Genomic DNA, 16592 nt, shown 5'->3' with positions numbered 1-16592 from the left:
AAGAACTTGTCCTACATCCTTATAAGATCAAATTGACCTAAGAATTAAAGTCGCTTGACCACCAAAACAACAACTTGAAAATGAATTTAGAGCAAACTCGCACATCATATACACACTCACACAAATACATCTATATTTAAAAGCTAGTACGTGTATATTCGAATATGTATGTGCTGCACACATCGGCGATAAAGAACTTCACGCGAAGCCATCAGCAACCACTGAATTTTTGCATTAATAAAAACCACTTGAACCTCGTCCCGCACACTTAACAAGCAGCGCGCCACTTGATTTCACCCAAGTTCACGCAACTTTGCAATTTGTGCAGCGCGGATAGGAAGTGGGAAAGAGAGAGAGAGAAGGAGGAGTAGAGAGAAAGACAGAAGGTGGTGCCCACCAGCTATTTCTCGCTTCAACTCGCTCCAAGCTAATTCACTTCTTGCACTGCGCGGATTTGCAAAGCATAATACTACAAATATTGCTAAAAAAAATGCAGAATAGTTTTTCGGCTTTTCTGATCTTAAGTACACGAAGTGTATGTAGACGCGGGGATATGGGTGTGTGGTGCGGGATGCGGGATGCGCGCCAATTAATGCCACAGTGAAAAAGGCAGCATCACATTTTGCACTCGCTGATTTTTAACAGTCCGACCGAGCAACACCGCGCGTTCCCCTCGCCCTCACCACTGACTTTATTGCTACGCTTGCGGCACACAATAGTAATAAGTGCACTTGCGCGCTGCTGATTCTGCCACCGCTGCTACCGCATTGCAGGAGCAAGCAAAGAAATGTTTGCAATAACAACAACAACAAAATGCCAGCAGCAAGAAAAAAATCGTAAATAAAACGGTTGACGAACTAAAACATCCGCATTGTTAAAGCTCCGAATGGCGCAGAAAGGGTAATGCGAACGCCGCTACTGCAACAACAACAACAACAACTACAATGGCAGCCGTAGGAATAACTTCATCAGCAGCATGACAACAGCGGCAGGAAGTCAACTTTTGACGCACTTAAGTCAAAACATCAACACTGCAGCAAGCGCCAGCAACGGCAGATGAATGAAAGCTTCGTGGCAGGATGGCGGATGGGTGTCACGGGCTAGGGGGTTGGTTGATGGAAGTCATAAAGCGTGAAATTCGACTAAGAGGAAGTAAGCACATAAATGCACTTGAGGATATGCAGCGTCGTGCAGCAGTGCTGTGAGTGAAGATCAACAGCTGTTACAACAACAACAACAACAGTGCGGAGAAAAAGTGGTTGATGAGTGTCAGTCGGTTGGGAGATAGGGCTGAGAGGTGACGATTGGAGCGACGATGAGTTGTATGAAAAAGTAAAGTTTACATCAACATTACTGCCAGCGGCAGTCAGCAGGAGTCAGCGCCCCCCTTCAACAACACCGCCAACCAGTCGCTTTGGTTTTGATATGGCATCCATTAGCGCATTGTGGCATGCAACAAGCGTTTACTTTATGTTGTTTTATGCTTTTAGCTTTTGACTTTTTCCACATGCATTTTTGCTTCGCAGCTGTTTTCCGCTTTTTATGCGTATCTGCATTTGAGTTTTTTCTTTTATGGTGATCTGTGCGCTTTCACAATCCACACGTCGTTTATGTTGACTAAGAAATTTATTAAAAGGAAAGCAGTTAATATTTTTCAAGAAAATTTGTTTCGACAAGTGCTTAATGTGAACATAATCTAAAAATTTGCATTTTGGGTGCGTAAAATTCGTTTAGTTCGCAGTTGAGCAGGGCTTATGGAGATTCATTAGCTTTTTGAGGTTATGTGTCACAATCAAAATAATAAAAGTAAATTTTATGGAATCGTGTACAACTCTTCTACAAAATGCAGTAACCAACCGGCCTAGTGTCTTGGGTCACCGCAAAAAGAGAGGAAGCTTTAATGAGTTCACTCCGACATATTCGGTTTAAGATTTCACTGAAGTCTAATAGCAATTCATCAGAGGTGCGTCTGCAAGCAGGAATCGCTCTTGGAGCAAGTGGTGCGCCATATAAATGATAAATGTGCACATACTCGCTTAACAAGGTTGAGTTTTCGAACCGCCACATAAAAACTACCCTCCATGAAAAGGAAAGAGAATATGGTCGGAGGTAAGCATCCCAACACTTCCCAATCCACAATAAGCGCCAATTAGCGTGAGCCTACTCATTAGCGCATACAAGGTTCGATCGAGTGTGCTGCGTGAAAGACTAAAGCCTACCGTCAACAAACTGTTTGGACCTTATCAGTGTGGCTTTATACCTGAAAAATCAACAACTGACTAGATATTCATCAAGTCTTGGAGAGACACACCATCTCTTTGTCGATTATAAAGATGTCTTCGATAATAACCCAGTAAGGAAATAACTAAATTTGGCATCCGCGAAAAACAAATACGGCTGTGGAAAGTTACGTTATCGGGAAAGACCTCTCCTAACCGTTCGATACCAAACTAGGTTTCAGACAGAACTCACTATGGTGTGACTTCTTCAATATATTGCAGGACAAAATAATAGGAACCGCAGGGTTTAATAGAGAAAGTACAATATTCCACAAGAGTATTCAGTTGCTAGCGTTCGCCGATGATTACGATATCATTGGACTTAACAACCGCGACGTTAGTTCTGCCTTTTCCAGTCTGTGTAAGCAAAGTTTAAGAAGAAGATTTATGGTCCCTTAAACATTGGATACAGTGAATACTGCATCGTTCAGAGAATAAAAAAACAGCGTCTACGCTGGCTAGGGCATGTTGCTCGAATGAAAAATGCACTCCAGCTTTGCAAGTAGTCGATGCAATAATTGCTGGTGGAACAGAGAAAGAGGATGACTTTCACTCTACGTCAGTAAATAAGAAGAAGCAAATTATTATGACGTAAGGTGATGGGCAATAGGACTATCTTCTTTCGACCTGTTGCTTTCACTCAAAACCGGATAAGCGACAAGCGACTTCAGCTCAACAAATTCACATACTATCTTAATTAAAACCAGGAATATTAAATAAAATCTGCCAAAAACCATGAATAACATGAACGAATATCATAACCTTATTTTTAACTAAAATATTCAAATCTCTTGATCCCTTCAATATAAAAAAATAAGCACAAGTATAAAAAACTAACAGAAACCAAATGTAAGCTAAATTAACATTATTAAACAACAAACTGTTACAAAACAAGTAAGGAAAGTTCGGATGCAACCGAACATTTTATACTCTCGCAATTTATTGCTATATTTTTATTCAGATAACGCACAATTCGACCCTTATATTCGAACGAATATAAGGGTCGAATTCGAAAACGAAAATCATCATATATAGCCTGAGGTAATGCCTGAGCCGGTTAAACTCATTTTCATCACCAACATACATATATCTAAGATTATATACTCCTTTAATTTGGCTAAGATATTTCATAAGATATTAACCGATTTATAAGCTATTAAGCCCATCGTATTTTTGAAAATCCTATAATTAGCTATATGAGAGCTAGGGGAAGTTATGACCTGATTTTAACTATTTCTGATACAGGAGACATACTATTTGAAGAAAAAGATTTCCTCTGAATTAAATTAAGATTATTAACCATTAAATTAAATTATTAACCGATTTATAAGCTATTAAGCCCATCGTATTTTTGAAAATCCTATAATTAGCTATATGAGAGCTAGGGGAAGTTATGACCTGATTTTAACTATTTCTGATACAGGAGACATACTATTTGAAGAAAAAAATTTCCTCTGAATTAAATTAAGATTATTAACCATTAAATTAAATTATTAACCGATTTATAAGCTATTAAGCCCATCGTATTTTTGAAAATCCTATAATTAGCTATATGAGAGCTAGGGAAAGTTATGACCTGATTTTAACCATTTCTGATACAGGAGACATACTATTTGAAGAAAAAGATTTCCTCTGAATTAAATTAAGATATCTGAGAGATTTACCGATATTTTCGGTGAAAAATTACCATAAGGCACTGAGTTCTTCAAATTCTATATCCGGGGCCTTGAAAAGTTATAGTCCGATTTTGACACAAGTGATGCCACATATACAGTATTTGTGTAAACTTTTATTTCGCTATCTTCATTGGTTCCTTATGTATATATTATAAAGTGAAAGGATCAGATGGAGTTCAAAATTGAGTTATATGGGAAGTTGTCGCAGTTGTAAACCGATTTCAGCAGGGTACCAAGAAAATATTATATACCGAATTTCATTGAAATCTGCCGAGTAGTTCCTGAGATATGGTTTTTGACCCATAAGTGGGCGATGCCACGCCCATTTTCCATTTTGTAAAAAAATCTGAATTAAGCTTCTTTCTGGTATTTCTTATGTAAAATTTTGCGTTTCTGACGTATTTCGTTAGTGAGTTAACGCACTTTTAGTAATTTTCAACCTAACCTTTGTATGGGAGGTAGGCGTGGTTATTATCCGATTTCTTTCATTTTTGGACTGTATTAAGAAGTGGCGGAAAAAACGACTGCAGAAAGTTTGGTTTATATACCAAAAAGTAAAGTTCTGTGACATGCTTCCGAAAACTGATTTTTAAACATTTAACTGTGATTATCCATAACGACAGTATAACTTGCCGCTGAATTCTGCGAAAATAACGGCATTTTCCAAAATATCGCTATCAATTTTCACGCGCTGTCGCCTCAAATGTGTGCTCGGCAAGGCACTTCACAAATTTGTAAAACAGGAATGCTTAAATGCCGAAATGTCGAAATGTTAAATAAATGTCACATTTCTGCGACTCGTTATGCGATCTTTGTAAATGCCATCGGCATTTATACCGCGTACTACGAGCCACAAACAAAAAATATGAACATTTAATTTTGCCGCCAAAATTCAATTAGTTGACAACGTAAATGACAACAACAACATAACTTTTATACAAAAGTCAAATTCGCCACTAGTAACTACAAGTAGTGCTAAAAACAACAACAATGGTGCCACAAAAACAGTTGCCGGTAACAAGAATAACATTACAACCAACGAAAATCAGCTCAAATGCGAAGGAAAAACGAACGCTAAAAATACAATTAAGTGCTTGTTACATACATACATACATATCTATGTGTATTGTTGTTTGTTTGCACATAGTGCCACCACTAGCTTTTAAGTATGCCCAGGCGTATACGCAATTGTTGTTTTGCCTTTGCAAAGCTGTAAACAAAATCCACGCTGAATATTTCCACTTTACGCTATGGCCGAGAGGAGATTAAACGACTGTCGTGCTATGATGTGCGTAAAGACATTTGTATGCAAATACACGTGGCAATGCAAGCGTACCTAGTTGGAAAATTCGAGCGCTAATATGTGTGTGTGTCTGTCTGTAAGGAATTTGTGTAGAATTGTGGCGATGGTGGTATACGAACATATTTACATCAATACATATGTATACATGTTATTAAATGCATGAAAAGATGATTTGAGTCATTTTGAAAAGAAAATTATTTAAAACAAAATTCACCAAATTCGTACTAAATCTCTAAAAAATCTTTGAATTTAATGTATAACCCTTAGCAGATTAGCGCTTTTAATGAAATAATTCAGCGTTTTCAACAAATAACTAACTGAAGGATTTCTAAACGTCAAATGAATTTTTAAAAAAATTACACAGGGGCGCTGATTCCGAATCCGAGGTCCATTTAACCCCATCAGATCTGGGTTTTGACATAACCACAGACAACCAATATGGCGGACAGGGTTTTTAAAATTCATCGGATTCGCTTGAAACTCACTACTCGAGAGTTTTCTTGGTTACGGCGAATTTTTAAAATTGGTTCACATCTTGAATTTATAACAACTAACAAGTAATCAGCGTCCTGAGAACCACCGAGTAACGAGTTTCCGATAAAATTTTCAAAAAAGCGTCCACCATATTGGATCCGCCATTTTGAATTTTGAAAAACCGACACCAGATTCGTAATCCGTGACAGCTAAAACCCCTAAGTGCTATCCGCCATATTTGTTTTCTAGGTTTATGTTAAAACCCTGATCTGATGGGGTCCTCGGATTCGGATTCAGCGACCCCAAAAACATATGACACATATAGTAAGACCACCAGGTCATAACAAAAAAAAATGTTTGTGTGCCTGTGTTATTAACCCTTTCGACCCCAATGTTGCCTGAGGGCAATTTCGCTAGTTCATAGGCCTACCACCAGCGTTATTTTTGTTTTTGTTTATTGAACCGATATGATAACGGTAGTCTTATGAGTCAGCACGTGGTGTGATCAAAAAAAAAATCACTAGTAAATCATTTAGCAAAGCAATTTGATAAAGACTGCAGCAGTGTCGGCGAAAATTTATTTCTGCATGAAGGAGAACATTTTTAAAAGAGAGAATTTTTTAAATAATTGTAACAAAAATTATCAATCTGTAAATGAACTACTTTTCAGCGATTGTTAAGTGAAATATTTTTGCAAGAAAATTTCTTTAGTTTTAAACCAACATCAGGTGAGTAATTTTTACATATGCGAAGTTGCTTGTGAGCAACTTTGGGCAATTGTGGTATAAAATTTCCATGACTTTAGTTATGAGGCCTCAAGATAAAGGTTTGTCAAATGAGGACGTACAACGAATTTTAAACTTCGATTGGGATGTTTCAACTGATGAAGAAAGTGGTGATGAGATAGAGGATGTGTCTGCAGTGCTGGAGCAGAATTTGCAAGGGATTATGGAAAGAGGGGAAAGCATAGAAATCGGACTTCTTGACAATATAATTACGGAAGACAACGAGCATGAATCTTGTTCTAGTGAAGGGTTTTGCATTGAAAAAATTGATTCGAAGGCATTAAAATGGAGATCAAAGCCATTTGAAGCTCCTGAAAGTGTATGGAAGGCAGATGTCGACTTGGAAATTCACGACGTCATGATGCCCGTAGAATATTTTTCACAATTTTTTGACTGTCGTGCTATTGATTTGATCACGCAGCAAACTGATTTGTATGGACTTCAAGAACTGGGCCTTGAACTTAAATGTACCAGTGTAGAAATAAGACGATATATTGGTACTCTACTGTACTTAGGTGTTTTAAAACTACCCCAATTTAAAATGGCATGGTCTCAAAATATTAAGCTTACCGCTATAACAGATTCAATACCTCGTAATAGATTTGACAAAATTAAACAGTGTTTACATTTTAATGATAACAGCAAGCAGCCTAAAAAAGAAGATTTAAATTATGACAAGCTATACAAGATACGTCCACTGCTCGATATCATCAGAGAAAACTTCAATAAACTTCCTCAAGAAGAACATCAAAGCGTTGATGAGCAAATAATTGCGTTCAAAGGTATGTGCTTACACATGTGTTGTATCCGTATTTTTGTTGTTACTTTTGCTTACAGGACGATCAACGTACAAACAATACAATCCAGCTAAGCCTCACAAATGGGGGTTGAAAATGTTTACGCGTGCTGGAACGTCTGGACTTGTATATGATTTCACGCTGTATGTTGGTGAAGGCACCTGTCAATCATATGGATTGGGACTTTCCTCGGATATAGTTCTCTATTTAGCGAAAACTATTCCCAAACACAAGAACTTCAAACTTTATTTTGATAACTGGTTTACATCAGTAAGCCTTCTGATTGCATTGAAGGAAATGGGCATATTCGCCACTGGTACTATACGTAAAAATCGAATAAGCAACTGCCAGTTACTTTCAGAAGCGGAACTCAAAAAACGTGGAAGAGGATCTTATGACATGAAATGTGAAACCAATCATAATATTGTATGTGTAAGGTGGTTTGACAATAAGCCGGTCCAACTTATATCATCGCATATAAGTCATGAACCAGTTGGCATTTGCAAACGTTGGAACCCAAAAGAAAAAACACACGTAGATGTCCAAAGACCTGCGATAGTTGCTAACTACAACAAAGGCATGGGAGGTGTGGATCTAGCGGACATGTTGATGGAACTTTATAAAGTTAACCACCGCTCAAGGAAGTGGTATATACGAATTTTTTATTGGTGTCTGGGAACGTCTGTTACAAATGCGTGGCTGCTTTATAGAAAACATTTAAATTTGCTTCATCCGAAACAGAAACACATTCCCCTAATAAAATTTCAACTGGAAATTGCTGATGCCCTTCTGCAATCTACGTCTTCTGCAGTTTCTATGCAAAGAAAGCGAGGCAGACCGTCCAACGCAGAGAGGAATGATAGCGATACAAACTCTCCATCGAGCAGTGTGTCGTCGCATAACACGAAAAAGTACAGATTCCAGCCGAACCCTCCAGAAACGAAACGATATGATAAGACGGAACATTGGGTAGTATTCGGTGAAAAAGGGCGCTGCAGGTTGTGCAAGACAGGAACTCCAATGTCCAAATGTCTTAAATGTAAGGTCCATCTTTGCTGCAATAACAATAAAAACTGTTTTTTGTCTTTTCATACCTAATTTTTCCCCAATAAATAAAATAAAATGCGATTAGAAAAAAAAAAATATTAATAAATTCTATACCACCATTGCCCAACGTTGCTCACAGGCAACATTCTGTAGCGCTCAAACGGGTGGGAGTGGCGAGTTGAAAATTTTACTATACCTTTCTAGAATAAATATAATGAGATTAAAACTAAAAAAAAAATTTTAAGATTACAGGAAGAAAATCGGGGTCGAAAGGGTTAACAATTATTAAGGACTATATAGGCTTTAAAAGAGCAATGAAACAACTATGAAAAAACGTGAAGTTTTAAAATATTCTCTTCGTTTTGCATAATTGTGTATTTTTCAGATATATCGATCGGTCCTTACAACCTTAAAAATTAAGGAAACTATTAATATTTAAAATTCTAAAATAGAAAATAATAAAGACAACCATTACTGCGTATTACTATGACCATCCTGAGTCAAATTGAGTGGAATACCGCCTATTTCTTGATATCATATACAAAATCGAAAAGCAAAGGAAAATTAAAAAAAATGTCGAGGGAGACTGCAATATACATTGAAACTAATAGTTATCAGAGTCAATAATATTTTCCAAATATTTCACAACCTCACATTTTATTTCGAATTTTGATTTTTCGATGGTCATTTGTAAACATATAAATACATACATACGAGTATGCTTCTTTCATAATAATTTTGTGGTTTTACAAACAACCGTTATGCGTACAAATATATTACAGTTGTAGTACATGTTGCCGACGTATAATGAAATCAATATTTAGTATTCATCGAACTTAATTTCTTTTATTTGAATGCAAATATTTTCCCTTTTTTTTTGTGAATTTGATTGATATGGATATGTTACTCATACGCAGTGTTGTGCCATGGCAGTATGTCTAGGAATATACTCGTATGTAAAGTGAACTATTGTTAACCCTCAAGAACTGTTGCTTTTGTGCGGAGAAATATTGATTCTGGTTTTAAAATTTGTTGAAAACATGTTTACAAATTTAATAAAATTAAAAAAAATACTACGAAAGTGATACAAGATTGTAAGTAATTTTCAAAAGAACATTAGAAAATTGATTTTAAGTAGGTCGAATAAGCGTTGTTAGGAGAAAGAAAGCCTAAAAGCAGGTTATAATAAATAATAAATTTTAAGAAAAACTCATTGGCTTTCATATTTATCAGAATTTGAAATCGATAAGTATTAAGCTACTGCTGAGAGCTTTTGAGTATCCGAAAATATATCAGGGTTGCACATTACATATTGAGGGCGCCAGCTACATTCTCAGTAGATGGTAGTAGTAGTTGACAAAAAATTAGATTTACTTTCTTAGGTTTGGCTTTTCTACCTATCTCATGTTCGAAATATACTCACGAGGTGGTTACAGAGGTAGTCAAAATTATTTACACATCGGACGATTTTTCACATGTTTCACAGAAAAAGCTTTCGCTTGTTGTTGTTGTTGTAGCAGGGTAACAAAATGCTATGTTGTTGTAAACCTTGATCTATTCCCGAGGGAATGAAGTCAGTTTGGCTAGAATAGCTAGAAATATGGCGGAGAAATAAGCAAATGAACTGAAGACTCGGAGTAGTCAAAAGTATTTACACACATTTTTTTGCGTCAAAAGTATTTACACACAACATGAACTCTATTATCCTGTTCTTATTTAATGATAACTATAAAATTTTAATGTTCAGTATAAATTCCTATTTTAAGGCGATAAATTCATAATGGGTTACATTACCATTGGCGTCAATACCAGCCTGCTTTATGGTCCGAATTGATTCAACACAATTGTGCGCTAAGTTAACAGTTAATTTAGACCAAATGTCGGTAATTTCGGCGATTTCGGTTATTATATCAATTGTCCTCTGATATTTAACGAAAGGTCAATCATTTTGACTAAAGTTTTGGTCAGGGCTGTGCGGAGGTCAACTTGATTTGCTTCATTTAAAACTTTTGTAGGTAAAGATCCTTCATGAAATAGAGCATTATCCTGTTGTAAAATGTAGTCAATAGTTGGAAAAGGCCGACGGACCACTACAATGGCATGGTCATGTGAATTCTGATATATCCGGATGATTTAGGGTCACTAAATTAGTACCAAATCTCCAAAACAGAAGTAAGGAAAATTTCCCCAAAGAATAAAAAAAAATCAAAAATCATCACTCCAGACTCTATTTAGCGTCTAAGCTGCATTATTCTTCTTCTCACGTGGTAAATGCATAAAGCGTTTACTAAAGAAGCCCTGGAACAAAAAATCAGCCTTATCTGTCCACGACAGGCTTTAGGATGCATTTTAAGGCAAATGAGAGGCATATCGCTTTTTTGGTTTCGGAAGTGGTCAACTTTATGCACAACGTATGTATTTTTGTTACATTTTTTAAATGTCCTTAGTAGTGTAGCATCATTGGCTGTTCATGCAATATGCTGATTCGATGATGCTGCAATATTAAGAGAGGACTAATTTTGGCCGGCTATAACCGGCTAAACGGTTGCAACGCCAATCACATACTAATTTTGGGATGATGACAGTTCCTACTAATCTTCTGCATTATCTTTGAGTATCACAGGTTTCCGCCCAATTATCTTTAAATTGTCCTTGCAATACTTCGTTTCCTTCTTTTTAATAACATTATAAACAGTATTCCATCAAATTCTATAAATTTTAACTAACTCCGAAGCCTAAACCCGAGTCTTAAACTTAGTAACAGTCTCCAAACTAGTTATAATCGATAATTCCTTTGTTTTCGATATTTTATTTACCAATTTTTATATTTAAAGGCTGAGTTAGGTTGTTAAGAATGCAATAGAATCAAATTACTACTTTTGCTCAAACCAAATTCAAGGATAAAGGCTAAATCGCCGTGTGTAAATACTTTTGACGCAAAAAAAATGTGTGTAAATACTTTTGACTACTCTGAGTCTTCAGTTCATTTGCTTATTTCTCCGCCATATTTCCAGCTATTCTTGCCAAACCGACTTCATTCGCTCGGGAATAGATCAAGGTTTACAACAACATAGCATTTTGTTACCCTGCGACAACAACAACAACAAGCGAAAGCTTTTTCTGTGAAACATGTAAAAAAACGTCCGATGTGTAAATAATTTTGACTACCTCTGTATTGATTGCTGAAGGCATTCACAATTAGCAAATACCTTCCCTACTTAAATTATAACACCGGTGCTAAACGAACCTATCGATTGGCAATCACACCCTCAACTTACGCGACTCGTAACGGTTAGCTTCAATTAAATGAAAAGTAGCAGGCATCCCTTACTTGACAGGCAGCTGCTGTGCGTACACATACTTACTTACATATGTACATAGGCACATAGAACGCTAAACTCATACGAACGCTACAAATTCAATTATTGTTTACAGGCATTCTCCATTGTACGCCGAATAGCAATTTTGTGCTTTATATTTTTTTAATTATCGCAACTGGTATTGTTGTTGAAATTGTGAATTGTAATTTGTGTTTATACAGCGGCACATTTAACGTGTACTCACAACAATTTCGCTCACCTCTAAACCAGTGACTACTTTTGGGTCTCTCCTCTCTAAATACCAGCTGCCCAAATTTGATGCCGCCGAGTAATCACTGTGAAATGTGCTTGCAACATTCTATACAATCAGCAACCATCGCACTGCGCACTGGTGTATACTCGCCGGTATTCTACGAGCATTCATTTGAAAAGTTTTCTTATCGCGTGCCTGCACGCGGCATTTGCGTACGTGGGAATTTAATCAATCAGTTGCACATTACATTTGCGGGCAAATGTGTTGCGAAAAATAATCAAATCGGCCAGATTTTAGTGTGTCTGTCTGTTGCGCGTGTATATGGTATGTGCAAGTCGTGTTTCAAAAAAATTCTCTGTTTCAGTGCATCTAAATTGAAAGAGAGCTCGATAAGTTGGTGCATATAGCTTTAAATGCAACACTGTTACTCTGAAATAATCACTGCTAGTAGTATAGATTTAAACTGATACAGTGATTGAATTGAAAGATTAACAAAAAAAAGATCCACTAATATCTCAATCGTTCGATTCGACTTGCGTAGAAGTGTCCGGATAAAAAATTAGTTACTTGATATCAGCCTGGTTAAACAATTTTCTGACTAAATATACTCTGCACGAACTTTAAACTACGGTTTGTTGCCTGACCGTCTGAAAATATTTTGTAATCTTATTATGAGCAATTTTAAAGAAAATGGAGATAGCTAAAACGACGCATGTGAAAAGTCCTTCTTCAACTTCTCATAAACCTTTCCGTATGTACGTGTACACAGTCCATTTGCTACTGTCCGGAAGAATTTAAATCCAACTTCCAGAAGATTTTACTCGAAGAACAAGAGTATTTCGCAATTAGCAAATTTAAATGAAATAGTCAACGATTTTGCCATTCATCTCCGAACTATCCTTCGATACTTTTAGTAAGCTTCTCTCTTGATGACAATATCAGGTTATATGACCAAATGGTAGTAGTCTTTCTTTGAATTCCTTCTATTATGAAAATCTTTATTTCTTTTAACATAACTCATTAAGAATGCTGGATCATAAATACATAAGTATTTGATTGATGTAGACGAATGAATAAATATCTTTTTCAAAAAATCGAAAATCCCGTTATTTTCTAAACACACAAAGATTACTTTTGATTGACTATTTAAGTATCCCAAATATGCAAATGAACTGCATTTGCACTCAAGTAAACATATGCACTTACAGAAGAGAAATTAATAAAGACACAATAAAGTAAAAAGTACTTTATATATTATATAATATACTTAAGTAAAGTGCTTTCATCAGCAATTAAAAAGAAATACATTGCTTGCCTTTTACCTACTAAACCGATTACTTGTACAAGAACAAATAACTTACCCATATATAAGTTTTTAAACATTTAATAATCCTTCAATCCTTAATTACGTCATTTAAATTAAGAACTTTACTTTTCTTACTCTTTAAGAAAAATTACCAAATATTTTCATAAACAGTATATATTCGCATACGGTATAACTTTGTTTTGTTTCACATTAACTCAACATCATTTATATACATTTATATTAATTTGCATTTGGCTAGTAGCAAACTTACATATATACGCATACATACACTCTGAATAGCACTATTAATACTCACGTAAAGAAGGAAAATTCAAATGCAATAGTCGTGAGTATACACGAAACCATTTCGACAGGATGATATTCGCTGTTATTAAATTCCAATAAAAACAGACATGTTTCAACAACAAGCGGAGAAGCAGAAAAACATGCGAACAATGGAAGGAAAAGGAATTTTAAATATTCCATTCAAAAATGCATTCAAGCAGGTGCGAATTGGCTGATTGCACTTTTGCGGAGAAAGGTCAGCGTGCGCTTGGGGATCAAACGACACCGTTGCATTTGTGTGTGCAAGTAGCCTGTAGGGAAAATATGAACTTGTGAAACATGTGGTAATAGAACAGTTACATACTGCTGAACTTGTGAAACACTTTTACTAAAGAACTCTTATTAATTTAAAATTTTTTTTTTATTTTTTTTTAAAGTGTTGAGGAAAGTGTGCGTTTGCGGAGTGAACGAAAGCGGAGAAAAGAATGGAATGAATATTAAGCGAACTAAAAGTTAGGAGATGGAATTTTCTGAATAAAAAAAACATACTCGAAACCACGTATTAACACTCTAAGAGACTCGAAAGTTCAAGTTAGATAATTAAAATTTAGATTCGAGAGCAGGTTTAGCAAATAACAAGTCAAGGGTTTGGAACTAATTGAAATTGGAAACCACATATTCGCATTCGAATAACAGTCTAGAGATAGTATCCAATGAATTTTCCTGAAGGTAAATATGCAAATATATGTATATACTTGAGAGTCCAAAGGATCACTATTATGCATGGTAACAGCATCCTGTTGTTGCAGTAAACAAACGAATTTACGAAAAATACTTCGACGCTGAAGAATATGGTTTCATAAATTTAGGTTAACTCTCAAATGTGCCACTTAAAATACAGATATGCAGGTTATTTAAGGCAAACATGTGTGTACAAGGCGGCTCACGCTTGTATTTCATCTTAAATAGTAAAGTCATTTATACGAATGATAATATAGCCATATAAAAAATTTGTTACAAAATTATTTTTTATAAATTTGCATGTTATTGGAAAAATAATAATATTTGAACTTTCTGTTAGTCTAGCATAAAGTATGTATCGCAATAATCTTAGTCGGCGCTACGACCCAGTTAAGAATATTAGAGATGTTACTTTAAGTCCATGATATAGCCGAAAAGCGAAATGAATGCTCTTGGTGTGCGACAATTTCACAATGAAACCAGAAGAATATGAATTTTTGCTGATACATACTTCATCCGTACTTGGACTTGTAACAATGCACAGTGGTTCGGCTTGTATGAAGGCGCGGTCATAAATACTTCCCGTTGAGATATCGCTCTGAAATTTTCTCCAAAAATCTAGAAAAATATTTAAAATATATATTCAAAAGATTGGCCCCATCAGACTACTATGTCCTACAGCTCCCATAGAACAGGAATTGCCATTATATGGCAATGATGCGCAAAAATACTTCTCATGGTCATAGTTGGAGCGTCAAAACTTTCAGTAAGGCTTTGTAAACAAATTTAAGAAAGCGATAAACAAGCTGAACATGATTTGTCGTTATAGTTTCCCCCATTCAACCCCCTATTCAACCTATAAGAATAATATCATATAAAACAAGTAAGGAAGGGCTAAGTTCGGGTATAACCGAACATTTTATACTCTCGCAATTTATTTATTTAACTTTATTTATATTATATAATACACAATTTGACCCACATATTCGTCATATATATTGTATAAAGTCCATTGAAAGTTGGAAACCATAATATTAGGTTAGAAGCACCGAGGTCTTCGTGTTCGATATATGGGGCCTTAAAAACCTATGGTCTGATTTCGGCGATTTTTAGAATGGGGCTGCCACACTATAAACATAGTATTTGTGCAAAGTTCTGCACCGATATCTTCACTAGTGCTTACTTTATATATTGTAAAGTAAACGATTCAGATCGTCTTCAAAGTTCTGGTATATAGAAAGTAGGCGTGGTTGTGAAGCGATTTGGCCTATTTTCACAACATATCATTGGGATGTAAGGAAACTATTACAAACCAACTTTCATTGAAATCGGTCGAGTAGTTCCTGAGATATGGTTTTTGACCCAGAAGTGGGCGACGCCACGCCCATTTTCCATATTTAAAAAAAATCTGAGTGCAGGTTTCACCTGCCATTTCTTATGTGAAATTTAGTGTTTCTGACGTTTTTCGTTAGTGAGTTAACCCACTTTTAGTAATTTTCAACCTAACTTTTGTATGGGAGATGGGCGTGGTTATGATCCGATATCTTTCATTTTTGGACTGTATTAGAAAGTGGCTAAAAAAACGACTGCAGAAAGTTTGGTTTATACAGTTCCATTGGTTTGCGAGATATGTACAAAAAACTTAGTAGGGGGCGGGGCCACGCCCACTTCCCCAAAAAAATTACATCCAAATATGCCCCTTCATAGTGCGATTTTTTTTATTTCCATAGCTTTATTTATGGCTTAGTTATGGCACTTTATGTGTTTTCGGTTTTCGCCATTTTGTGGGCGTGGCAGTCGACCACGTCGAAAGCAACCTTCCTATGGTGCCAAGAAATAAGTGTGCCAAGTTTCATCAAGATATCTTAATTTTTACTCAAGTTACAGCTTGCACAGACGGACGGACGGACGGACAGACAGACATTCGGATTTGAACTCCACTCTTCACCCTGATCACTTTGGTATATAGAACCCTATATCTAACTCGTTTAGTTTTGGGTGTTACAAACAACCGTTATGTGAACAACATTTGTTGCGAGAGTATAAAAAAGCAAATTATCAACCAATTTAATACAGTTCATTTTTTCACTGCCATTCAACAGACATTATAGTTAGAACAAAAACTTATAATGTCTCCTCTAGTAAACCGTACACAGATTGCAATAACAACGATTTATCCTTCTTTCCAAGTTAAAACTTTATGTAAACAATTAGAAGACGCAACAAAAAAGGTATACAAAAAATAGTTGATATAAAACACTTATTTCACTAAGAAAACAAAATTAGTCTTAATTAATTTCACAAGTTAAAATAAATACCTTTAACT

The 16592-nt window shown here is 35.8% G+C and overlaps 2 protein-coding genes across 4 annotated transcripts in view; one reads left to right on the top strand and one right to left on the bottom strand.

Annotated features, from left to right (window-relative positions):
* The window catches only part of LOC128923089 (cadherin-87A-like), a 231858-nt gene that overhangs the window by 134834 nt on the left and 80432 nt on the right, over window positions 1–16592 (bottom strand). The gene's annotated exons all lie outside the window — the stretch shown is intronic.
* On the top strand, window positions 6106–8457 carry LOC128923088 (piggyBac transposable element-derived protein 2-like). 2 transcript variants are annotated; one of them, XM_054235521.1, is made up of 3 exons: window positions 6106–6460; window positions 6538–7299; window positions 7355–8457. In XM_054235521.1, the coding sequence occupies exons 2-3, from the start codon at window positions 6540–6542 to the stop codon at window positions 8410–8412; spliced, it is 1818 nt and encodes a 605-aa protein (XP_054091496.1). In that variant the 5' UTR covers window positions 6106–6460; window positions 6538–6539; the 3' UTR covers window positions 8413–8457. The 2 variants fall into 2 exon arrangements, with proteins under 2 accessions (XP_054091496.1, XP_054091491.1); XM_054235516.1 differs by having other exon boundaries at window positions 6106–7299.

The sequence above is a fragment of the Zeugodacus cucurbitae genome, chromosome 2 (assembly GCF_028554725.1).
Source record: "Zeugodacus cucurbitae isolate PBARC_wt_2022May chromosome 2, idZeuCucr1.2, whole genome shotgun sequence".
In the NCBI taxonomy this organism is placed as follows: domain Eukaryota; kingdom Metazoa; phylum Arthropoda; class Insecta; order Diptera; family Tephritidae; genus Zeugodacus; species Zeugodacus cucurbitae.
The sequence above is the reverse complement of the archived record's forward strand: the minus strand, read 5'-3'. Positions and strand labels throughout refer to the sequence as shown.

What these genes read in the sequence shown, in the direction of transcription:
- LOC128923088 (XM_054235516.1), top strand. Translation starts at nt 6,528, where the DNA reads ATGACTTTAGTTATGAGGCCTCAAGATAAAGGTTTGTCAAATGAGGAC. An exon ending in GCAAATAATTGCGTTCAAAG is followed by an intron (nt 7,300 to 7,354) that starts GTATGTGCTTAC and finishes TTTTGCTTACAG; the next exon opens with GACGATCAACGTACAAACAA.